Below are 24517 nucleotides of genomic sequence, written 5' to 3'. Positions count from 1 at the left end.
AAAGTAAGAATAAATAAAGTATTATTAGTGGTGGGGTAGTTATCGAAAAATGGAAAGAAAGAAATATGAACTTATTTGAGGGACGTCCCAAAAAGGAAAAAGATGAACTTATTTCAGGGACGGAGTGAGTATATATTATGGATGATATGTTGTTAGGTAATATCCATAAAGGAATATAACTATTTTTTATGGATGTCCGAAAAAAGATACTGAATACTTTTCTTAGACAGAGGCAGTATTAGTTTTTTTTTTTAATGTACAAATTGTTTTAAGAAATGGTTAATTGTATGTAAAAATTTGTATCCTTAAAGGAATATGTCTATTTTTTAATGTGCAAATTGTATTAGAATAGTTCAATAATATATACCAACTTTATTAGTTGTTCAATTTTAACTCCGATTTCATTTCTTGTGATCGGAGAAAATGACATGACATCTACGTGGCAAAAAAATAACACGTGTGGAAATGAAACGACAACATTTTGTGAATGTTTAATAGAACGACGTTGTTTCAACATTGACAAACGACGTCGTTTTGTTAGTTATAATCTGATTAAGGGGTTTCAAATTCGTTTCTCTCTCTGCTAATTTCTTCAGTTTCTCCTCTTCACAGTTTCCCTCTTCCCTCTTTGTCTCTTCATTTTCTTTCTCCCTCGCTTTTTCTTTAGGTGGGACAGAGGCGTGCGACACATAAAGTGATCCTCCCCTTTGGTTGCAGCTCGTGCTGCAATAATGGAGGACATGTAGGGTCTTAAATTAAAGATTTAGCAACTGTTGTTTTGTGGTTTGTGGTTTTAGGGTTGATTCTAATGGTTATTTTAGGTGAATTTTGTGCAAATTGTATGAATTAGGTTTAATTTGAAGTCTAATTCGAATTTTTTTATGTTTGTCACAGTGATTCTTTTGGTATTTATCTACATCATGGGAGTAATTTCAACAGTTAGCCAAAAATAGAGTACTTGTGGGGGTGGTGAAATACGATTTTTAGCTAACATTTTTTATAGCGATACATTTGGTTTTCTTAATATCTAAAGGATGAAATTATGAAATTAGGGTATGTAGATTATGATGACCTAGAGTATAAAGTCTCTAGATCACATACATACCTTCATTTGTTTGATGGCGTTGATGTTATGTGTATATTGCAAAACCTCTCACCTAGTTGTAAGTTCTTTGATGTTTTCTTGGATAATAGTGTGACAAAGTGTTATAAAAAAGGGTAATGGAAAGGGTAGCAATGCACATAAAAGAGGTGATGCAAAGGGTGTAGCAATGTACAAAAAAAGGGTGATGGGAAGGGTCTGGTTACTGAGGAGGTAAGAGGGTGATAGGGAAGGGTAAGATGGTGGAGGGTTTAATTGATAGTGATTCAAAGGATTAAGACTACCAACATACAGAGGATGAGGAAGCATATGAGACCGTGGATAGCTTGGGGGATAGTGAACTAGGCAGTGATGATGATGAGTACAGGGAGGCCAGAATTAGGCTTAGACTCAATCAAAATGTGATTAGTGACGTAAATTAGAATGAAGAACCTGAACCTAACAATATAAATGTTGTGTTGGGTAATTTAGAGGGAAATGATGAGGGAATAGTAGAATGTGTATTCAGACTATGTTACTTCTAATGAAGATGTATGACTCTGCAGATGAGGATTTTGATTATAGTCATAAGAGGTGCTATAGAGTTCTTTATGATCCTAAATGTGATCATAAAGATATGATTGTGCAGTTTTGGTTTAGGTTTGAGAATGTTCACTAGTGTAAGGAGGGTTTGAGAACATTAGCAATATATAAAGGTTATGCTCTACATTATAGAAGACTATGAAACATCACTGGAATTCCTGGTGTCCATGTTCTATTTGCTAGTAATTACATGAAAAAGACCTTGCAGACTATGTGCATGATTGTTATACCATTAAGAAATATTTGAAAGCCTACTCTTATGCTTTTGAACTAATAAACAGTGAGAAAGTAAGGTCAAAGTCTACTAACAGAGCAGTGTTGCATCCTATAATGATAATCATGTTAGAAAGATCCAAGAGAAAAAAGAGAAAAGAGCATGATGAATTGAAATTGATAGCTAACTATCTTGGTTTTTATAGGGCAAAAGAGGGAGACCGAGAAAATTCCCTCGAGGTGCAAATGAATCAGAGGCTGCAAGTTTACAAAGAAGTGATGAGGAATCAGAGGGTGGGTGCAAGTAGAGGAAAAGGTTCTGGGAGTAGGAGTTCTTCAACACAAAGTACTACAACTGCAACAGAAATGCCAACCCAAGAAAGTCAAGCCACTAAATGAACAATTTAATCTTGTTATAGCAGGCTTTTGTGGCTCAGCTTTTGAAAACATAACATCTTTTTTGTCTTGTAGAAAACGTTATAGCTCATGTAATGAACAAATCCTTGTTTTTTTTCCAATTAAATACATGGAGCTCAAGCTTTTCGACACATGATTACTGAAACTATGTATTACAACATTGTAGCTTCATTTATTGGAAACTTTGGTTACGAAATAATCCATTAAAACTCACAAGATTACAAAACATGGTATCTAACACTAACATCACTAAGAAACACTAAGCAAATTACAAAACATGGCATCGAAGAGCATAACTTGTTCTACACTACTAGTAGGATCATCAAACTCACAAGAATTATAATCACTAAATGCATATTCCAAACCTTCTTCTCATAACAAATGTTCAAATCCTCTAACTCAATGACCGTGTTCTCATAATACTTGCTTACATTCTCGAACTCATTGACCTTCACTTCAAGTTCTCTCGTTCTCTAGAAATACTTCTCAGCAAACTCACAAAACCGACCATTATAGACCACATATCCACTATTTCTAAGCTGATTCTGAGCTATATCCACCCATAGGAAGAAATCACACTGTAGATGACAAATAAAAAAAAATTACATTAGAAGCAGACAAGTAGACAACATCAAGAATTAACCAAGTAATACATCTTACCTCTCGAAGCTGACAACAATAGAACATGCCACTAGGATTTTTAGCAGTTCTTGAACTCTCCACCTTTGGATGTTTCTCGTATCTTCTTACATACTCCCTCCGTCCACCAATCAACTTCCCATTTGGTGGTCGGCACGGAAACTAAGAAAGCTGAAAAATGTGGTGTAAAGGTGGTGTAAAAGACTAAAAGGGTAGTGTTAATGTATTGTGATTACTTTTACTAATCTTTCACTAACTACATTTCACATTATTTTAATGCCTTGACTTAAAGTATTTTTTTTATAAGCTATTTATTTATTCTTTTTTTTTACACTTTAATTAAATAAACTAAAAATTCAGAAAATAAATAAACAAACTAAAAATTCAGAAAATAAATAAATAAATTAACTGAAAATTCAGAAAATAAATAAATAAACTGGAAAATAAATAAACTGAAAATTCGAATATAAATAGGTAAATAAATAAACTGAAAATTCAGAAAATAAATAAACTGAAAATTCGAAAATAAATAAATAAATAAATAAACTGAAAATTCAGAAAATAAATAAATAAATAAACTGAAAATTCAGAAAATAAATGAATAAACTGGAAAATTCGAAAGTAACAAAATAAAAAATAAACTAAAAATTCAGAAAATAAATAAATAAACTGGAAAATAAATAAACTGAAAATTCAAAAAATAAATAAATAAATAAACTGAAAATTTGAAAATAAATAAATAAATAAACTGGAAATTCAGAAAATAAATAAATAAATAAACTGGAAAATAAATAAACTGAAAATTCAAAAATAAATAAATAAATAAACTGGAAATTCAGAAAATAAATAAATAAATAATCTGAAAATTCAGAAAATAAATAAATAAACTGAAAATTCGAATATAAATAGATAAATAAATAAACTGAAAATTCAGAAAATAAATAAACTGAAAATTCAAAAATAAATAAACTGAAAATTCGAAAATAAATAAATAAATAAACTGAAAATTCGGAAAATAAATAAATAAACTTGAAATTCAGAAAGTAAATAAATAAATAAACTGAAAATTCAGAAAGTAAATAAATAAACTGGAAAATTCGAAAGTAACTAAATAAAAAATAAACTGAAAATTCAGAAAATAAATAAATAAATAAACTGAAAATTTGAAAATAAATAAATAAATAAACTGGAAATTCAGAAAATAAATAAACTGGAAATAAATAAACTGAAAATTCGAAAATAAATAAATAAATAAATAAACTGGAAATTGAGAAAATAAATAAATAAATAAACTGAAATACAGAAAATAAATAAATAAACTGAAAAATTCGAAAATAAATAAATAAATAAACCAAAAATTCAGAAAATAAATAAATAAACTGAAAACAAAATTTTCAGAAAATAAATAAATAAACTGGAAATAAAAAAACTGAAAATTTGAAAATTAATAAATAAAATAAACTGGAAATGCAGAAAGTAAATAAATAAATAAACTTAAAATTCAGAAAATAAATAAATAAACTGGAAAATTCGAATGTAAATAAATAAATAAACTGAAAATTTGGAAAATAAATAAATAAATAAACTGGAAATAAATAAACTAGAAAATAAATAAACTAAAAATTCAAAAATAAATAAATAAATAAACTGGAAATTCAGAAAGTAAATAAATGAATAATCTGGAAATTCAGAAAATAAATAAATAAATAAACTGGAAATAAATAAACTGAAAATTAGAAAATAAATAAATAAATAAACTGGAAATTTAGTAAATAAATAAATAAATAAAATGAAAATTCAGAAAATAAATAAATAAACTGAAATTTTGAAAATAAATAAATAAATAAATAAACCGAAAATTCAGAAAATAAATAAATAAACTGAAAATAAAATTTTCAGAAAATAAATAAACTGAAAATTCAGAAAATAAAAAATAAACTGAAAATTTTGAAATATCCTACTCTATTTAATTAAAATCAAAATTGGATTAATTAGACAAGTAATGTTAGAGTGTGGTGGGTCCAATTGATAAAGTGTAGTAATTTAAAAAGTAAGGGAGGGTATATAAGTCCAAAAAGCAGAGTGGGAAGTTAATTGGTGGACAAAATTTTAGAGGCAAATGGGAAGTTGATTGGTGGACGGAGGGAGTATTTGTTTTATGAAAAACATGTGACATGTGTATCTTAACATAAATAAATATATATATATATATATATATATATATATATATATATATATAGGGGAGGGCTACAGTGGAAACACTTCTTAAAATATAAATATAAACGTTTTTTAATGTACGAATTTTATCCAACAGGGTTACGAATTGTGAAAAATAAATTTTTGCTACCTTTGGGATTCGAACCCAGGACCACGAATTCATTTCAAAGGGTTACGAATCAACCGTAGATCTTGATGATCTAAGGGCTGAAAATTGTTTATATTTTATATTTTAAGAAGTGTTTTTATTTTAGCCCTCCCCTATATATATATATATATATATATATATATATATATATATAGGGAATGGCTAAAATAAAAGCATTTCTTAAGATATAAAATAAGAATCATTTTCAGCCCTTAGATCATCAAGATCTACGGTTGATTCGTAATCCTGTTGGATGGATTTATGGTCCTAAGTTCGAATCTCAAAGGTAGCAAAAATTTATTTTCACAATTCATTACTTTATACAGCGAATTCATACGTGTTCTACATAAAATTCATACATTAAAAATTGCTCTTAGTTCTTATTTTAAGATGTGCTCTCACGGTAGCCCACCCCTATATATATATATATATATAGGGGGCCGCTCCAATAGGACCCCCTACTTTTAATGAGATCTAGGGCACGATCTGGTGCGTTTATTGTTTCAATCCTATGGCTAGATTTTTTCCTGATTTTGTTTATTATTTAATTACATAAAGGTTAAATTTGTAATTGGCGATTTTTCCATATCTTTTGTTGATTCTTTTCATATCTTAAACGTATTGAATATCTGATTTTTTTTTATTTATGCTAATTTTTATTTGATACATATCTTTGATGTTTTTAATTAATTATATTTAATCTGCTTTTTCAATTTATCGTTCTTAGTTTAGTTTATTATTAGGCAGTTTTGCGTTTCTTCATAATATTTTGCAATCTGTACTTTTTTTGCTCATATACTTGTTCATGGAGAACACCGGTAAGTTTTTTATTTTGTTATTTTTGCATAATTGTTTTTGATCGTTTGGAAGTTTAATAGTTTTTGTAGTTTTTGTTTCTTGAATTCTCTTTGATTTGCAATTTATTTCACACACCTATCGTTTATCTCCTATCAGTTTATGCAGTGTTTGTATCTATAATTTTTTTTTTGTAGAACCTGATTCTGGCGAAAGAGAGGACGCACGTACAATTCCTCAAGATAAAAGCAATGGTAAAGCAAATTTAATCGAAGCTTTGTTATTTGTTAACAGTATGCTTTTATTCATTATATTTTGGATATTATGCATCCAAAAATTTACATTAGTTTCTCTTTGATTTGCAATTTATTTTCTCACACCTATCGTTCCTCTCCTATCAGTTTATGCAGTCTTTGTATCTGTAATTTTTTTTTTTTTTGCAGAACCTGATTATGGCGAAGGAGAGGGCGCACGTACAATTCCTCAAGATAAAAGCAAGGGTAAAGCAAAATTAATCGAAGGTTTGTTATTTGTCAACAGTATGCTTTTATTCATTATATTGTGGATATTATGCATCCAAAAATTTACATTAGTTTCTCTTTGATTTCAATTTATTTTCTCACACCTATCGTTCCTCTCCTATCAGTTTATGCAGTCTTTGTATCTGTAATTTTTTTTTTGCAGAACCTGATTATGGCGAAGGAGAGGGCGCACGTACAATTCCTCAAGATAAAAGCAAGGGTAAAGCAAAATTAATCGAAGGTTTGTTATTTGTCAACATTATGCTTTTATTAATTATATTGTGGATATTATGCATCCACTAATTTACATTAGTTTATAATTTTTTAGTATATTGTATTTGTTCAATTTATTTTTTACCATGATTTTGTATTTGTTCAGTATTGTTTTTGCACAGAAAACCCTAATATTTATGATGTCTTTTTTTTTCCATTATCAACTTCTTAATTTCCAATACAGAAGATTATTTTTTTGCGAAAATAGTTAGCCATATTTGTTCTCTTGTTATGTAAAACTGTGTATTGTTCAATACGTTTGTAATACTATTCTGTAACTTTTAAATGTAGTGCCTGTTAATGATTCCGATGATGATTCGCATGAAGATTTGTTTTTTCCTGAATGCGATGATTCTCTGAAACCCCGGGTTGGTCTAGTATTTCCTACTTTGGAAGTTGCAGAGGAATTTTATGATAATTATGCTAAGGATTGTGGATTTGAAACTAGAAAAGGCTCAATCAGACGAACGAAGGATGGAACGATTCGCAAGAGGTGGATGTATTGCAATCGTGAAGGTTTGAGGGAAAAGCCTGACCCCTTAGCTGTCCATACAAATAAAAAACGCAATCGATCATCATTTAGAGTTGAATGTATGGCCAGAATTATTTTTCATGTGGCATCAGGTGGATATTATAAGATTGTCACATTCAATGAAGGTCACACTCATACTATGATCCCTGAATGTAGTCGTCAATTCATGATGACCAATAGGAAAGTTGGTGATGTTCAGCAAATGATTATCCAATCTGCCGTAAAAGCAAATATTGGTCCAATGAAAAGTTTTCGATTTTACAAGGAGCTTGTTGGAAAGTATGACGATGTTGGATGCACTAGCAGAGACTTCAGGAATTATACTCGCGATTTGAAGGGTTATACTAAGGGCTCTGATGCAGATATGTTGATTCAAGAATTTAAGAAGAAACAACAATATTGTGATTCATTTAAGTTCTATTACGAGCTTCATGAAGGGATGAATAGGATACGTTGTTTGTTTTGGGCCGATGATGTATCCATCAGAAACTACAACTTGTTTGGTGAAGCCGTTTCGTTTGATGCTACATACAACACGAACAGGTTTTTTTTAAACGAACTGTGTTATATTCCTTTTCTTTTTGTCTTATATGTATATTATGTTGGATTAAACTGTCACTAATAATGGTTAAGTTTGTTTTATTTAAATTACTTTAAAGTTTATTATATTTTAATAAACATTACTTTTTATTGATTTATTTATTAATTTTTAATGTACTTGTTGGTTTTCCTATTTTTTTTAATAATTTTTTTTTCTAATATTAGTGATTAGTTATTAATAATTTATATTATACCAATGACGTGACAAATATAAATTTTAAAACTAAATTTGTCAAATACCTTGACGTTATTCCCCATCATTGTTTGGGACCCATCGTATATTATAGATAATATACCAAATATTTTTTTTGTAAACAGATTTATAATTTGTAATGAATATTCACAAATTCGTATTGAATATGGTATAATTTTTTGTTGAATGTTGTTTTTAGCAAATAAGAAAATTAACATAATTATGTGTCTAATTAAAATTTATATTTGTTGGTATTTTTAATATTTTTTTATATGCATCTACACAGGTACAAAATGATATTCGCGCCATTCACTGGAAAAGACAATCACGGCAGATGTGTCTCGTTTGGAGCTGCTCTCATGTTTCGCGAAGATGAAAATGCTTATGCTTGGGTTTTGGAAAGATTTAAGGAGTGCATGGGTTCTGCTCCTACAATGTTGATCACTGATCAAGATCCGGCATTGAGGAAGGCAGTTGCATCTGTTTGGCCTGATACAAAACACAGATTTTGTATGTGGCATATAACCATGAAGGTTAAAGAAAAGTTGCCAAATAGTTTGATGGACAATTCTGATTTGAGGGCCAAACTCGACAATATAATATGGACCGACAATGATGAGCCGACTATTTTCGAGGAGAAGTGGAGAGATTTTATTGAGGAATACGAATTATCCGAAAACAGATGGTTTAATGACATGTATGAGGATCGTGCATTATGGATTCCTGCGTATTTCAGAGATATACGTATGAGTGGGTTATTTCGCACTACGTCTTTATCGGAGAGCGAAAATAGTTTTTTTCGGCAGTACTTGAACAAGAATTCAGATCTCTTGATGTTATATATGAATTTCAACAGCGCAATGGACTATCAACGTCATACATACCATAAGGTTACATATGATGATGAGACTTGTGCGCCAGTTTTGAAAACTAATGTTGCTTTGGAGACTCATGCATCTACTCTTTACACAAGCACTGTATTCAAGGATGTACAGGATGAGATTGAAGCATCTAAGGACACTTGCATGATGTTTGGTGTCTCATATAATGGTGAAGATTGCACATATTCCGTGGATGATTTACATGATGGAAAATTCAAAGTTGTTTATGAGGCTGGTGAAGACTATTTATCGTGTTCCTGTAAGCTGTTCATCAGGAAAGGTCTCTTATGCCGTCACATCTTCGTGGTATTACGCTACCGTAAAGCCTCAAAAATACCAGATAAATACATTCTTCCTCGCTGGTGTAAGTTGAGCAGATTGTCCCCACAGTACGCTGCTCTTTATTTAGCAGAACCTTCGTCACAAATAAACTCAACTTTTGGGAACCAACGCTTATTTGTATTATTGACAGAGACTCTTGGTTATGTAAATGGTAATGAAGAGTTGACGAATCGTTTGTTTCTGAAACTAACTGAAGTACGTGACGAGTTCAAGGAGCTTTGCAGGCCTGACCAAGGTTCGTCATCCCAGCTGAATAATTTTGAACAATTTTATGGTTCATCTATTCCTGAGGTACCTTCTGTTCTACCACCATTGGCATCGAAAACTAAAGGTAGCGGAGCAGGTGGGCGTAGGAAATCACATGCAGAGAAGGCCATGTTATTAGCTCAGAAACCCTTGCGCCTTTGCAGGAAATGCAACCGTAAGTGTCACCATGATTCGAGGAATTGTCCTGGCAAAGATGGAGATGTGGATGTATAAAATTATACTTCACTTTTGTGAAAACCATAATTTAATTTGCTTTTATGTTGAGGGTTAAAAAAAAATCATGTGGATTGTTTGCCATACTACCCTTGTTTTGTTTATTATTTTAACTACTATTCCTGTTATTAAACATTTTTCGTATTCTTTGCTATTTAGTTACAAATTTATGTTATTAAGTTAGTAGTATTCACCGTTTCTGGATTATTATTATTCTTTATCTTATATGCAATTACAATAATTTATAATTCCTTCAGTTTTGTCTTTGTAATTCGTACAGGAAAATTTACATTCAATTTTTTTTTCTTAAAATTTATGTGGGCATGTTTCTTCTTATTCACTTTGGCTTGTATCATGAAATTGCTCAATAATTAGATTAATATACGTTTCTGTAATTCCTTCCTATTTTCTTTGTTTATTATTATTAGTTTATGAAAAACTAAAGTCATAATATACAGTCCTTATTATTTCTCCAATTGGTATTTTATATTTTTGTTTGTCAAGAAGTACAGGTAATTTCACATCAATTACATGAAAACAATATTCATTACTAATTATTACATATTTATTAGATTTTGATAAATATTCACTACTAATATAGTAATATTTTTACATATTAATCAAATCATGAAATTGCTAATCTGATAACAAATAATCTTATCCAAATAACTCTTTTCCATCCACATGCTCGAATATTGAGTATCAAAAGCAAATTCAATATCAAAATGACAATCCGTAGACAACTTCTAATTAGTGCATATTAATAAGTCATCTGATAACAAAGATTCTTAAATAAATAGTTCTTTTCCATTCATATTTTAAAATAGTGAGTATCAAAACCAAATTCAACATCAAAGTGTCAGTCTGTAAACAAAGTGTAAACAAAGAATAATCAGTGCAATTTAATGAGTCATTGCACACTTAATTGAAAAAAAAAAATCTCGAAAACCAGAATCATAATAGAATCAATTAAGCAACAGGTTGTCGGCGTCGAACTCTGGCTTTTTACTTAAGTCCTGATAAACTCTTGATGCTTGAACCACAATATTCCCTTTCACTTTATTGCCATCCCAATTGATCATTGCCGCACCATAACGTACACGCATTATCCGCAACTGTCTTTGCGGTGTCGATAAGAACTGACACTTCCAACTAGCACTCGCGTCGCCCATAAACATCTCCAAATGCCTCATTAGATACAAGCCAGTATCTATAGTGTTATGTGGATCTGCCCATTTCATCTTCACAACATGCATCTTTGAATTCATCACTATTTTTGCTTTCTGCTCTTCATTATTGTATTTTAGTAAATCCGACAAAAGTTTTTTCTGCAATACAGATACATAATAATAAGTTTAATCAAACATAAACATGATTTTGAATAGACATAAAAATAATGTTAGAAACTTACAAAAGTATTGCACACTTCCTCATATATGTCATTTTCTTCATTAGCAGTAATGTCCAGTGCACTATCCAACACAAACACACGTCCCTTCCGAAGATCCACACACACGGCATAGTATAAACCTTTTCTGTATACTGGGAAAAAGTACTGTAATATGAAAATAATTAAGAACCTGATATTGATAATACATAATAATACCACAACTCACAATATGTAGTAAATAATGATAAATTATTCATTAATAATTTTACACTATTTATCACAAAATGCGTACTGTTTATATAATATAAGTTAAATCTGAAAATACAATAATTTATAACAATTTACCATATCTATGAGGTTTATTTTGTTTTGGTGGTACTCTTGTATCTCCATGGTCATCAAAATAAAGAATGTGGATCTCTGATTGTCGTATGATATTCCATTGGCTTCAATACAGTCCACCTACAATACAATACAATACAATACATATATTAATTAAAAATATTTACAAATATATACAATCAATCTTAATTAATATACACGTAAAGAAACATATGAATTAAAATACTTACATATAAATTGGTACTGGCAAAAAATCGCAATGGAGACAAATCTGATCGAAAATTTTCTCTATCGTTCAGTATAATTGCCCACGCGTTCACAATATCATTCGCTATTGGGGAACCCGTCCTCATTGATAGCATGTTAAAACGATTAACCTCTGTATCTTTGAATCCGAACAATACCTCCTTCCTATTGAATAACCAAAAATAAATACAAAAAATATATGATCCTAAAAATGACTCAACCTATTAATTATAACAGTTTTGGGTTTTGTCATTGTACCAATCACGCGTGTCTTTGTACATAGCGTATATACCCAACTCCTTCTCACATTTGGTTAGATTCTTCGTTGTTGAAATTTCCCTTTGACAAAATGGTGATCGAAATTTTGCTCCTTTCGCCAACATTGTCCTCTTTGAAGTGATGGTATTACGTGCTGTTCCAGTCATGATCTTCAACAAATAATTACAATCAAAATACACATAAAAATAAAATATAAATTTCGAATATATCTTCAATATATTATTTATAAAAAAAAACAATATATTCATCGGTATTTTATATACAATGCACCCTAAAGTATAACACTAACATCATAATATACAGAACTTATATTCCACTATATAAAATAAAAATTATAGAATAATAGAATCACTCAATTAATTTATGAAATTCTCGAGTAAATTTGTACAAGTTTTTAAATAAACAATGTATAGCACTTAATGAATAAACAATTACAGGTATATTTATAAATATGTACCTGTTTATTTATAAACAATGTCCAACACTTATCAAAATTAATAATTACTTATTAGAAAATAAAATCTCTAAAATAATACAACTATTTTATTTACGTGGTACATAAACTATATTAATATGTAATGTCCACAATTAAGTCACCCAACACATAGAATTACGCATCTATATCTCAGTTAATTCATGCTAGGCATATTTTTTTGCAAGGCGCGTGCATGGTAGGCATATTATGAACACAAATCAAGCAATATACACCCAACTAATATATATATAATATTGTGCCAAAAAATATACCCACATTTGAGTTAACTGGGATTAGTGGCAAACGATCACCACCTGAACTTGTCTTCTTTTGAAGTACCTGATATTATATAGTTAATTTAATTATACAACCAAATCGAACTACTTGTTCTTCCTTTTACGAAGATTCATTTTTTTTTTACCACTGCATCAGTCCCTCTAGCCGTCTGATCATCTTTCGGCACTCCCACGTTCTTACCAGAGCTTGCTTCTTTCCCCTACAAATAAATCAACAGTCAACTTGAAGTTAAAACATTCATTTTGATTTCTTATGTATTTAATTAGGTGATAAAACATACAATATTTATTATATTAAAAGAAATTTTACCTTTCCAACATCACCCAAAGGGGATCCTATACTTGCTGCCGGCTTTCCCCTGATTCTAACTCCGTATGCACTAATATAAGTTAAAGGCTCATTGCCTTTGTTATTCTTAACCTATTAAATAAGTAAAAAAATTCACAAGTAAAACATATCGATCAATAGTTAGTGAACAGTGCACTAAGTTAACACCAGTCAACGAAAAAAACAAATACACAAAATTCATATTGAAATGAATAAGACACAAATTATATAGAACAATAAAGAATATTCGATTCAATAGACTTACAACTTTCACAACAAACATTTATTTATTTATTTATTTCACATACCTCAACAGCTTTTTGCATATCACTATCCTTATTCAATCCCAGATCCGCCGAGCTTGTATCCTAAATGTAAATTAATAATTATTATTGTACTTCAAAAAGTAGTTAGTAAATAATACATATGACTTAAATACCAATTTTTTTTGTCCACTCGCTCATATAGTTATTTGCAAAAATTATCCTAAAAGGTATATTATAGATAATATACCTTGTCCCTTAGAGGTTTTTCTTTGATCTTCGACACATCCACATTATTTGCATGGACATCCTATATACATAGTAACATACGTTAAGCAAGAAGCATCGTTACAAATAAAAATTTTAAATCTAAATTCCTCAAATACCTTGACGTTATTCCCCGTCATTGTCTGGTATCCATCGTTCCGCTCAATTCCAGCCACCTCCAAAGATTCCTAAAAATTTAATCTAAATTAGTTAATCACAAATAAACCAAAAAAAAAGTAATACAACATACAATGTGGACAAAAGATGAAATAATACCTTCTGTTGATATGTGTTATCATGTTCCTTTGTCGGGTCTAGAGGAGTGAAGTGCAAATCAAACATGGGAATATCAAAAGCACACTCGAAGTGCTTTGTCTTCGAAGTATCAGACTCGGCAGATGCTTTGTCCACAAGATCAACTAATTCGCTTTCGAATATTGGATCATCATACAGAAATATGTTAGCCGGATCTTGAGATTTTTCTACTGGATTGATATTCATCTCAACTCCCAACATATCAGAAGCAGGCATACCGGTATCCTTAAGGGACATGTCATTCGAATCAAGTGGCTGATCTTGATTTTTATCCACCCCAATGTTTGTCTCATCTTGAGCTTTACTCAATTCATTGATATCAGAAGCTGGCATACCGGTATCCTTAATGGACATGTCATTCGAATCAAGTTGCTGATCTTGATTTTTATCCACCCCAATGTTTGTCTCATCTTGAGCTTTACTCAATTCATTGATATTGATCTCGATTCTCAACATCTTACAAGCTGTTATGACGTTATCCTTAAACGTCTGGTCATTCAAATCCAAAGTCGTTGCCGTGCTCACCAATTTTTTAAAATTCTCAATCCTAGATGCGTTCTCTACTGCTATTGCTACTGCTTCTTGCATGATTCTCAGTCCCAGATTGATATGTTGTCCATATCCATCTGTACTTGATTTCTTCGGCTGTTCGTCTGCCAAATTCCTCCCATCCGTTTCATGCTGAATCTGATATTCATCAGGAAGCTTAATCGGTGTTCTAAGTCTTCCACCACCAAAGTAACTGTTAACCAATTCTTTCTTTTGCCTTTTCAACAAAGTGGACGTAGTCCAATTTGAAATGATAGGAAATTCTCTCCTTGATGGTGATCCGAAAACCTGTATGCGATCGACGTAAAGGCACAATAAATTTTTAAAAAAAAATATGTTAGACAACATTTTCATTAAATAACAAACCAACAAAACAAAATTAAAAAAAAATAAACTACAACAATATGTACCGTCAAGAACAAGGCTGGTCCTGCAAAAACTTTCTTTTTATTTTTGTCCCATGAAAGTCTCTGATCACATGCACTGTCCAGAACATAGGCCCCCCAATTCCACTCTCTTAGTTTGTCCATATCATGAAGACAATTCAGAATGTAAGGATGCACTGTCCCATTGGTCATGCTCTCAATCAAACAACATGCCATGGCAATTATGAAATGTCTTTTGAACCATATATCTGCATCAACCCTTTCTATCATCACGTCCAACACATGTGTGATCTTTATGTCATCCTTAGTTGAATCTTCAAAGAATGCCAACCACTCATCATACAGAGGACTTCTATGTTTTCTCTCGAATATCTCAATTTCCTTTTTGCCTTTTGGAAAACCATAAACTCTATACACGTCATCTTCATCAACCCTTATACCTTGATTACCACCCACCACAATTGAACAGCTCTTGCAGTCGAAATGCTCGACTACCCAGAAAGCTAGTTTTCCAGGTAATTTTCTCACACCTAACTGCAATACGGACCCAAATCCCATGTCACGTACTGCTTGTTTTTTAGCTTCATTCATCAAGCTAATTTTCTTGAACAGTGATGCTGGCGAAGTCCGTGTTCTCAGACCTGGAACAGATGCCATAATCTGTCTGACCTTTTTTTTCTTCGGAAAGTTTTCCTTCACTCCTCTTCGTTTGCACCGTACATCCATGAGGTTCGCGATTTGAACCCTTGGATGCACAACCTCAAAATCATCGTCATCTGAACTCTCGCTTTCTTCATTTTTGTCCTCTGAATTTTGGCACAGACATGAACAAATATCATGATTATATATGTAAAACAAATGACGAGATTTCAGTAAACAACGCATCTAGGAATTAATGCATAATTACATTAGCATGATGAACATTTAAATTATTTAAGTGAACTAAATTATTTATCGAAATGAATACCAACTGAAAACAAGTGCACAAGAAATTCAACATATTACTTATTTTACATAATCTTATTTAATAAGGCAAATATATAACATAACCAAATTACACAAAACACTAACAATTTATGCCAATTGATTCCATTCATTCACACTTTTTACAAAAACTAACTCACTTTTTTATTTGCTCTTAATATTTATAGCCACATATATTAGTTGAAGAAACAAACGAAATAATTGAAATTATAGTAAATTCTAAAAAACTTTCAAAGTATATATATATAACAAATTTTAAACAATTTACAACAACAAAATGTTAAAAATGAACCACAATATAATATTTTACACAAAATTTACCTTCACTCAACATTCTTTTTCCTTTATTTTTTTTCCGTTCAGCTGCCTTGGAACACTCACCTATTGAACAATAAAAAATAATAATCGAATATTAAATCAATCGCAATGAATAATGCATAAATCTATATATTTAAAGACAAACTATATACCTTCAATCATTTGATCTGGATTCTTGTTTTTATATTGTTGCAATGTACACGATTTCTTTACTTTGGCAGAGTCGGGATCTACACATTTTCATTTAAGCACAAATGAATTATATTCAATTGTCACTTAATAAAACACCACAAATTCCACAAAAATTACCTAAAATTATTTTTCCTTTTCCCTTATTTTTATCTTGTTGAATTGTACGTGGTCCCTTCACTTGGCCAGAAATCGGTTCTAGAAAATACAAAATAAATAAAATGTTATCAACAAAAATGGGTATACAAACATATTTCACAAGTCATTCCAATCAACAAATAATATAGGTTTCTATAGATTTTCCTGACACCAACTAAAATAATATAAAAAAATATGAATTGTACAAATACTCCTTCAACTATTTACCTCGAATAACTATACCAGGAAGTGAAATTCTCTTTTGCTTCTTTTTGACAGGGGAATCACCTGTTTCCTCAGCATAACCTACTTTAAGTTCATACTTAAACATTCAATTGATTCCAAAATATCATATAAAAACCTATTGATAACAAAATACATAAATGGCTACTGTTACCTTTCTGATTCTTTTTCTTTTTGGATTGAGCAGCCATTCTTAGTACCTTAACTCAAAACATGAAATAAAAATATAATTAGCATAGTTCAATGTCTAACACGTGCAAATACACAAAAAAAACAAAACAAATATTCACTTTCAAACCATTGAAAATAATATAAGTAAAAAAAACACATGACTTCAATGATTTCTTGTGTTTGTGTTCATAATTAGTATATAGTACAAAAAAACCTATTTTTACTCGAAAAGGGGGGTGGGGGGACCATCAAACAGATCACATTCCAAAACACACAACAAATTGACATATCGAAAAAAACAAGACACGTGCTTGACAAAAAAGTATCAGAGTAATCCAACTTCACACCAAAAATTAATATAAATTCCTATTTCCTTTACTGTGCAACAAATCAATTTATTCTTTCTTCTCCTTTTCGTTTAATGCTTACACCATTATATACCTTCATGTAACTTTCTCTCCTTAATTTGTAGTGTAAACAGACCACTGTGATGTTGAATAGTTCATTCACCAAATAAGAAAAAAAAAAAAAAAAACCAAAACGAAAAGTGAAAACACCAAATCACAAACTAAAATTCTTCGGCTGAAATTTAAATCAACAAATCGTGTTGAACAACATATAAACTATAAAGAACTTAATAAATGGATCATAAATAAAATGAAATCAGCACGAAACAACCAAAAAAAACTCGCCTTTTTTTGGGTAAAACACCTTCTTTCACAAGTTGTTCACCAGGGTGGGCTATCCTTCAACAAATCGAGGTCAATCTCACAAATATAGATCACCACAGTAAAAACCCTAGATCTATTTTCAGAACTGCAGACGGTAATTTTCAGAAGCCGATTTTTGACTATTCTAGTTCACTTACCGCGTGAATAAAAGTGAAAATTGGAGGTAAATTGCTGCATTACATTTCAGCGCCGGGAATCGTGGAAATTAGTTGGCACGCGCTTTTAGAAGTCAAAGCAAATTACACAATTCTCCCTAAATGAGTGTGAACGTGTATAATAGTTGGCAAATTAATAAACTGAATAAAGAAAGCATAAAATACAACTAAAATAATCCTAAAAAATGTAGACGGTTGGATATATAAGATCTAATGGTTTAGATTGTATCCTAGTCCTAACACTTAAGGGGGGGTCTCACTGGAGCGCGCCCCTATATATATATATATATATATATATATATATATATATATATATATGGAGTGGATCATATAGATCCACTCCCTTATAATAGTATATAGTTCCTAGCGCTTCTCCACACACCTTGGAAGGTTGCTGCCATGTGGTACATTAGGAGCGTGCCACGTGGCAACAGCCTTCCAGGCTTGCGGAGGGGTAAAATGATTATTTTGAATTATTTTTCTAATATATATATATATATTACCGAAAATTCATTTTTTTTCCCTGGGTCGTCGTCAAAATTATGCATATAATTTAATACCAATATGCATAAAGGTAAACACAAATATGCATGACGCTGGATAAAAATATGCATGAGAAAGTATCAGTGTGTGACCTGTCAAGTGACCAACGGTGAGAGCTACCTGACGATGTCGCATAGTATTATGCATATAGTTCAACACGAATATGCATAAAGAAAAATATAAATATGCATAACATTAGACACAAATATGCATAGCATTTTTCGACAGCGAGAGATACCAGATGGTTTGCATACTGATACTTTCCGATGCATATTTTTATCCAGCGTCATGCATATCTGGGTTTATCTTTATGCATATTAGTGTACAATCATATGCATAATTTTTACGACGGCCGTGGGAAAAAAATGGATTTTCGGCAATAAAAAAAAATTGAAATGACCATTTTACCCCTCCACGTTTTTGGCCTAGGAAGGCTTTGGAAGCCCTTGGGAGGCTGCTGCCACGTGGCGGTAGAGATGGCAATTTACCCACGGGTAACGGATATACGCGAAAACCCAAACCTATTAGGGTGGGTTTGAGAGGCATTTGATATACACGGATAGTTTCGTGGTTGCAATTCACTATCAATTTAGTTCGTGACTATGGATTTGGATACTTACTATCCATACCCGCAAAACCCATTTACCCGCGAAAAATATCCGCCAATTACCCGTGAAATACCCGTCAAATACTCATAAAAAAATTCTAAAAAAAATGGGCTATGAATATACATTTGAGATACGGGCCAGTATATCATATCTAAAAAAAGGCCCAAACAGAATCTAAACCTAAGGCGGGTATCCGATGGATTGTGGGTGGTGGGTATCCGACGAATAGCGGGTGGCGGATACTCGACGGATAGCGGGTATCCGCAGGTGGCCGATTTGGATGCCATTTGATATCCATGGATAGTTTCGTGATTAAAAACCACTATTCATTTAGTTCGTGAGTATGGGTATGGATAGTCACTATTTGTACCCGTCATACCCGATTGTCATCCCTAGCGCCACGTGCCCCCATTGTGTGGTCCAAAATTTGGACCTATATATATATATAAGGAGAGGCTCAAGTAAAAATCACTATTGAAATAAAAAATTTATTAAAAAAAAGAGAAGTTCCAAACCTCAGAGGCTCCGGCCGAACCATTGCCCCTGGGAAAATCGGCCCCCAAAACCCGAAACAGAAACCCAAATAAAAACCACAGAAAAAAACCGATAGCCAGACCGACTGAAGCAAGAATGCCTGAAGCAGCAGGAGCAAGGACGCTCCAAACCAGACGCCTAAAAACACAAGAAGACCACTAGAAGAGCCACAGAAACAGGAACACGAAACACAAGCACCAAAGTCCAAAGCACCCCATGAACCTGCAAAACCATAGGAGAACACAGAAGGTGGCAGATACTCGACGGATAGCGGGTATCCGCAGGTGGCCGATTTGGATGCCATTTGATATCCATGGATAGTTTCGTGATTAAAAACCACTATTCATTTAGTTTGTGGGTATGGGTATGGATAGTCACTATTTGTACCCGTCATACCCGATTGTCATCCCTAGCGCCACGTGCCCCCATTGTGTGGTCCAAAATTTGGACCTATATATATATATATAAGGAGAGGCTCAAGTAAAAATCACTATTGAAATAAAAAATTTATTAAAAAAAAAGAGAAGTTCCAAACCTCAGAGGCTCCGGCCGAACCATTGCCCCTGGGAAAATCGGCCCCCAAAACCCGAAACAGAAACCCAAATAAAAACCACAGAAAAAACCGATAGCCAGACCGGCTGAAGCAAGAATGCCTGAAGCAGCAGGAGCAAGGACGCTCCAAACCAGACGCCTAAAAACACAAGAAGACCACTAGAAGAGCCACAGAAATAGGAACACGAAACACAAGCACCAAAGTCCAAAGCACCCCATGAACCTGCAAAACCATAGGAGAACACAGAAGAAGCCGAGCAAAACAGAGAAAAACACAGAGAGCCAAACGAACGTGCCCAACCATAACCCACAAAAGCCAACAAAGGAAAACAACCCTTCCAAATATGACCTACGCAAGCCCCAAACATCCACCACCAGATCAGAGAAAAAACAAAAGTGATTCCAACCAAACATGTCTCAAACCAGACCAAGTCCCTCAAGAAACTAGAAACTCGAAGAAGTGTGCAAAGCTAAGGCTTTGAGAAGCAACAGCAAGAAGATGCAACTCAATCCGATCAGACCCAATTCTCCGCTAGGAATGAATTTCCTAATGCAATTACCTTTATAATCAATCTCAACCTTTTAACAAATGATCAAAAGTTTTTCTTTCAAAAGATAGGCCAACTTCACGGAAAAAAACCTTTTGGGGGTAATCAAAATATTCCCGCTTGGTTTCCCATGCTCATAATGGACCCAACAGATACCATCAAAGCAGCAGAGACCTGGAGCTATTAAAAACTCAAAAATCAACCAAACAAGACAAACCAGAGAAAGAAATTAGGCCTATTGCAATGAAAACACTCCTCCTAGCATCTACAGGACAAATCACGTCAAAAATTGCTCATCAAGAAGTTGCAACCAAAACCTTAAACCCCTTACACAACACAGGAACTATAGTAAACCGGAGGGACAAGGACAGCCACCAAAGACGACCACAAACCCAAACCACAAATGAACTCATGCTAAACGAGAGGCACAGGTAAGAGCAAGGAAAGCCAAGAAGAAGGGTTAAAAACCACACACAAAAGAAAACAAGAAAGAATACCCACCCCCAAGCAAAACACAAAGCAAAAGGAAAAGACAGAAACTACCCTAGAAAGAGCAACACCCTTAAGTAACGATCCGAACATAAGGAGTCAATTGTCGGCCTGCACCAGCTGAAGAATACCAGGGATCGCAAAAGACCAAAAACCCTCTGATTGTACCCAGAATACCCGTCAAGAAAATAATAAAACTCATACCCAGCCAATCTATCAAGCATCTGATCAATAAAGGGGAGGGGAAAATGGTCTTTCCTGGTAGGAGCATTCAACATGCGATAATCAATACAGACTCTCCAACCAGACACCAAACGAGTAGCAATCATCTCGTCAAACTCTCCCTTCACAACAGTCATCCCCCCTTTCTTAGCCACCACTTGGGTAGGACTTACCCACTCACTATTAGATATAGCATATATAATCCCAGCATCAAGCAATTTCAACACTTATTTCCTAACGACCTCTTGCATAATAGGATTTAAACGCCTTTGAGGTTGAACTCTAGGCTTCACATTATCATCAAGCAAGATCCTATGCATGCAGACAAACGGGTTAATCCCTTTCAAATCAGATTACGACCAACCAATAGCAGACTTATGCTTTCGTAGAACACTCAACAGCGAATCCAATTCAAAAGGAGAAAGGTACGCTGATACAATTACCGGATACGTCTCACCATCACCTAGGAAGGTGTATTTCAAGTGATTCGGCAACGGCTTCAACTCAAGCTTTGGGGCAGCCCCCTTGTCCTCCTCCATCTTTTTCTTCTCTTCCTCGGTGCGCAGCTTTAGAAATTGTCTCTTCCTCGTTGTAATCTCTGCTATACTCTCCAATGCACTACAACACTCAAATAACTCATTAGAAAATAAGTGCATATCAAAGGGAAAATCAAAATCAGTAGAGAAGATAGCATGAGAAATGCAAGCCTCAAGAGGGTCGCCGAGACCCTTCCATGAAGACAGTGTGTTGTAGGAATCAACTATTCTCAACAGCTTACACTCCTCCATATTCGTGGCTTCCTTCTCATCATAAAACTTCAAAGGTCGGTATATGGAGAAGTTGTGTTTCTCATCATTCACCCTCAAGGTAAGCTCGCCATTGGCCACATCTATCAAAGCTCTTTCCGTGGCCAAAAACGGTCTCCCTAGTATCAACGAGATGGTTTTGTCCTCCTCAAAATCCAACACCACAAAATCAGCAGGGAATATGAACTCATTGACCTTCACCAAAACATCCTCCACTATCCCCCGTGGGTATGTCACCGACCTATCTGCCATCTGCAACGCGATCGACGTCAGCTTCATCACTCCAATTGCCAGCCGGTGAAAGATAGATAGGGGCATGAGGTAGATACTTGCCCCCAAGTCGCAGAGCGCCTTCCCAAACTGCTAGTCTCCTATGGTGTAGGAAATAGTGAAGCTGCCTGGATCTTTGAGCTTTGCTGGGAGCTTCATCTGCAAGATTGCGCTATATTTCTCATTGAGCATCTCAAACTCTCCTAGCCTCTTCTTCCTCGAGATATTGTCCTTCAGGAATTTAGCATACTGCGGCATCTCCTGCAGCGCTTCCACCAATGGAATGTTAATATGCACCTTCCTGAAGATCTCTAAGAACTTGGAGAACTGCTCTTTCACCCTCTCTTTCTGATGGCACTGAGGGAATGGCACAGTCACAGTTGCTGGCGAAGTAGCTTTCTACTTTTCATTTTTCTTTTTGCCAGAAACCTCAACGGCGACCTCCTCAGCTTCTTTCTCAACGACCTGCGGTGTACTCTCGTCCTCGGGAATCTTGGGCCCCTCATAAGTAGTCCCACTCCATAAGTTGATCGCTTTACAGTGCTCTTTGGGATTGACAGTTGTATTGCTCGGAAACTGGCCTTGTTGATGTAGATTTGTAAAAGCATTAGCTAGTTGACCCAATTGGGTCTTGAACATCTTCATCTGAGTCCCCAAAGCAGCGGTAGTGGACTCTAACTCTCCATTCTCTCGTCGGACTTGGAGACAAACTTCATCATCAACTCCTCCAAATTCGGCTTCTTCTCTTCATTTATAACTCCATTGGTTACCGAGAAGCCTGGTGGAGGTTGAATTGCATTGTTGGGATTCCCATATGCCAAATTTGGGTGTGGACGCCCTCCTTGCTGGTAATGTTGTCCTCTATTGTAACCTCTCTGCTGTCCACGCAGGAAGTTTCCATAGTTCCTTCCATGAATGAAGTTGGCGTCTTCTATGCCTGCCGGTTCCTCCACAGCTGGTTCAGGATTGCCCATAGATAACGCTGCAATTCTCAAGTTCATCTCTGCCAGCTGAGTCGAATTCAATGCCATGGGATCTGAGCTAGACGCAGCAGCAATTTTCTTCAACTGCACTCTCTCGGATGGCCATTGGTAACTTGTAGCGGCCATACTTTCTATGATCTCCATTGCCTCCGAGCTTCCTTTCTTGAGCAGGGAACCTCCAGCTGCTGTATCCATGAACATCTTCGTGCGCTCTCCACATGCATTGTAAAACATGACCACTAGAGTCCCTTCATCAAAGCCATGGGGCTGGCACTTCCTTAATTTTTCTTAGTACCGTTCCCATGTTTCTGCTAGTGATTCCCCTTCATACTGCTGAAATTGAACAATGTCCATCTTCAGCTTCAATGTGAGGCCCAGAGGATGAAACTTTCGCCGAAATAAGTGTGCCACTTCCTCCCATGTAGGATTGGCTCCCAATTGAAGAGTGTGGTACCATGACTTAGCCTTGTCCCTCAGTGAGAAGGGAAATAGATGAAGGTGAATGATGTCATCTGCTATGCCGTTCATCTTTATCGTACTGCACAACTCCAAAAATTGCCTCAAGTGCGTGTTGGGATCCTTTACGGCACTACCTCCATATTGATTTTGTTGCACCATGGTAATCAGCCCAGTCCTCAACTCAAAGTTATTTGCGTTGACTCTCGGTGGCTCTTGGTACTGATACAAGGGAGTAAACGCCTCATCAATTGGGGCCTGTTTCTGCTCACCAGCATTTTTCTGAGCATCCAACAACGTCTACAGCTGTTCTCTCAAAGCACGGACTTCCTCTGTAGTAGCCATCGTGTTCAGTGTGGCTTTAGTTTTCTGGCTGTTGTTAAGGCGGAGCGTAGCTTTATGTTCCGAATCAAAATTTACTAAAGGTAAATTTTTAGATCTTGTGTTCATATACCACCTAAACAATTCACCAGTTTCAAATTAGAACCACAACAAAGAAATAAGGA

At 33.8% G+C, this 24517-nt stretch overlaps 3 protein-coding genes across 3 annotated transcripts; 1 reads left to right on the top strand and 2 right to left on the bottom strand.

The window, feature by feature from the left end:
* Positions 1 to 6123: 6123 nt before the first annotated feature.
* LOC131022137 (protein FAR1-RELATED SEQUENCE 5-like) lies at positions 6124 to 9935 on the top strand. Its single transcript, XM_057951874.1, has 7 exons — positions 6124 to 6136; positions 6311 to 6406; positions 6557 to 6634; positions 6798 to 6875; positions 7199 to 7423; positions 7532 to 7982; positions 8519 to 9935. Exons 1-7 carry the CDS (start codon positions 6124 to 6126, stop codon positions 9933 to 9935), a joined length of 2358 nt encoding a protein of 785 aa, XP_057807857.1.
* An 804-nt stretch (positions 9936 to 10739) lies between these two features.
* On the bottom strand, positions 10740 to 15033 carry LOC131021331 (uncharacterized). Its single transcript, XM_057950846.1, has 12 exons — positions 14098 to 15033; positions 13941 to 14009; positions 13805 to 13864; positions 13600 to 13659; positions 13274 to 13384; positions 13089 to 13163; positions 12944 to 13006; positions 12172 to 12341; positions 11898 to 12078; positions 11671 to 11787; positions 11347 to 11490; positions 10740 to 11263 (listed from the first exon to the last, which is right to left on the bottom strand). Exons 1-12 carry the CDS (start codon positions 15031 to 15033, stop codon positions 10901 to 10903), a joined length of 2349 nt encoding a protein of 782 aa, XP_057806829.1. The 3' UTR covers positions 10740 to 10900.
* A 5-nt stretch (positions 15034 to 15038) lies between these two features.
* Positions 15039 to 18002, bottom strand: LOC131020534 (uncharacterized). The gene is made up of 7 exons (XM_057949803.1): positions 17807 to 18002; positions 17098 to 17143; positions 16929 to 17006; positions 16683 to 16760; positions 16526 to 16603; positions 16377 to 16436; positions 15039 to 15877 (listed from the first exon to the last, which is right to left on the bottom strand). The coding sequence occupies exons 2-7, from the start codon at positions 17132 to 17134 to the stop codon at positions 15039 to 15041; spliced, it is 1170 nt and encodes a 389-aa protein (XP_057805786.1). The 5' UTR covers positions 17135 to 17143; positions 17807 to 18002.
* Between the last annotated feature and the right edge of the window lie 6515 nt (positions 18003 to 24517).

Source organism: Salvia miltiorrhiza, chromosome 1 (assembly GCF_028751815.1).
Source record: "Salvia miltiorrhiza cultivar Shanhuang (shh) chromosome 1, IMPLAD_Smil_shh, whole genome shotgun sequence".
In the NCBI taxonomy this organism is placed as follows: domain Eukaryota; kingdom Viridiplantae; phylum Streptophyta; class Magnoliopsida; order Lamiales; family Lamiaceae; genus Salvia; species Salvia miltiorrhiza.
This window is presented reverse-complemented; position numbering and strand designations above follow the sequence as displayed.

Excerpts from the sequence above, each read along its gene's own strand:
- LOC131020534 (XM_057949803.1), bottom strand. The coding sequence starts at position 17,134 with ATGGCTGCTCAATCCAAAAAGAAAAAGAATCAGAAAG. Across the intron at positions 16,761-16,928 it reads TCCTGGTATAGTTATTCGAG|AACCGATTTCTGGCCAAGTG; the intron begins GTAAATAGTTGA and ends TGTATTTTCTAG. Across the intron at positions 16,437-16,525 it reads TCCAGATCAAATGATTGAAG|GTGAGTGTTCCAAGGCAGCT; the intron begins GTATATAGTTTG and ends ATTGTTCAATAG.
- LOC131021331 (XM_057950846.1), bottom strand. The coding sequence starts at position 15,033 with ATGTTGTCTAACATATTTTTTTTTAAAAATTTATTGTGCCTTTACGTC. Across the intron at positions 14,010-14,097 it reads ATAACACATATCAACAGAAG|GAATCTTTGGAGGTGGCTGG; the intron begins GTATTATTTCAT and ends TTAAATTTTTAG. Across the intron at positions 13,164-13,273 it reads CTTTGGGTGATGTTGGAAAG|GGGAAAGAAGCAAGCTCTGG; the intron begins GTAAAATTTCTT and ends ATTTATTTGTAG.
- LOC131022137 (XM_057951874.1), top strand. Across the intron at positions 6,635-6,797 it reads TAAAGCAAAATTAATCGAAG|AACCTGATTATGGCGAAGGA; the intron begins GTTTGTTATTTG and ends TTTTTTTTGCAG. Across the intron at positions 7,424-7,531 it reads GATGTATTGCAATCGTGAAG|GTGGATATTATAAGATTGTC; the intron begins GTTTGAGGGAAA and ends ATGTGGCATCAG.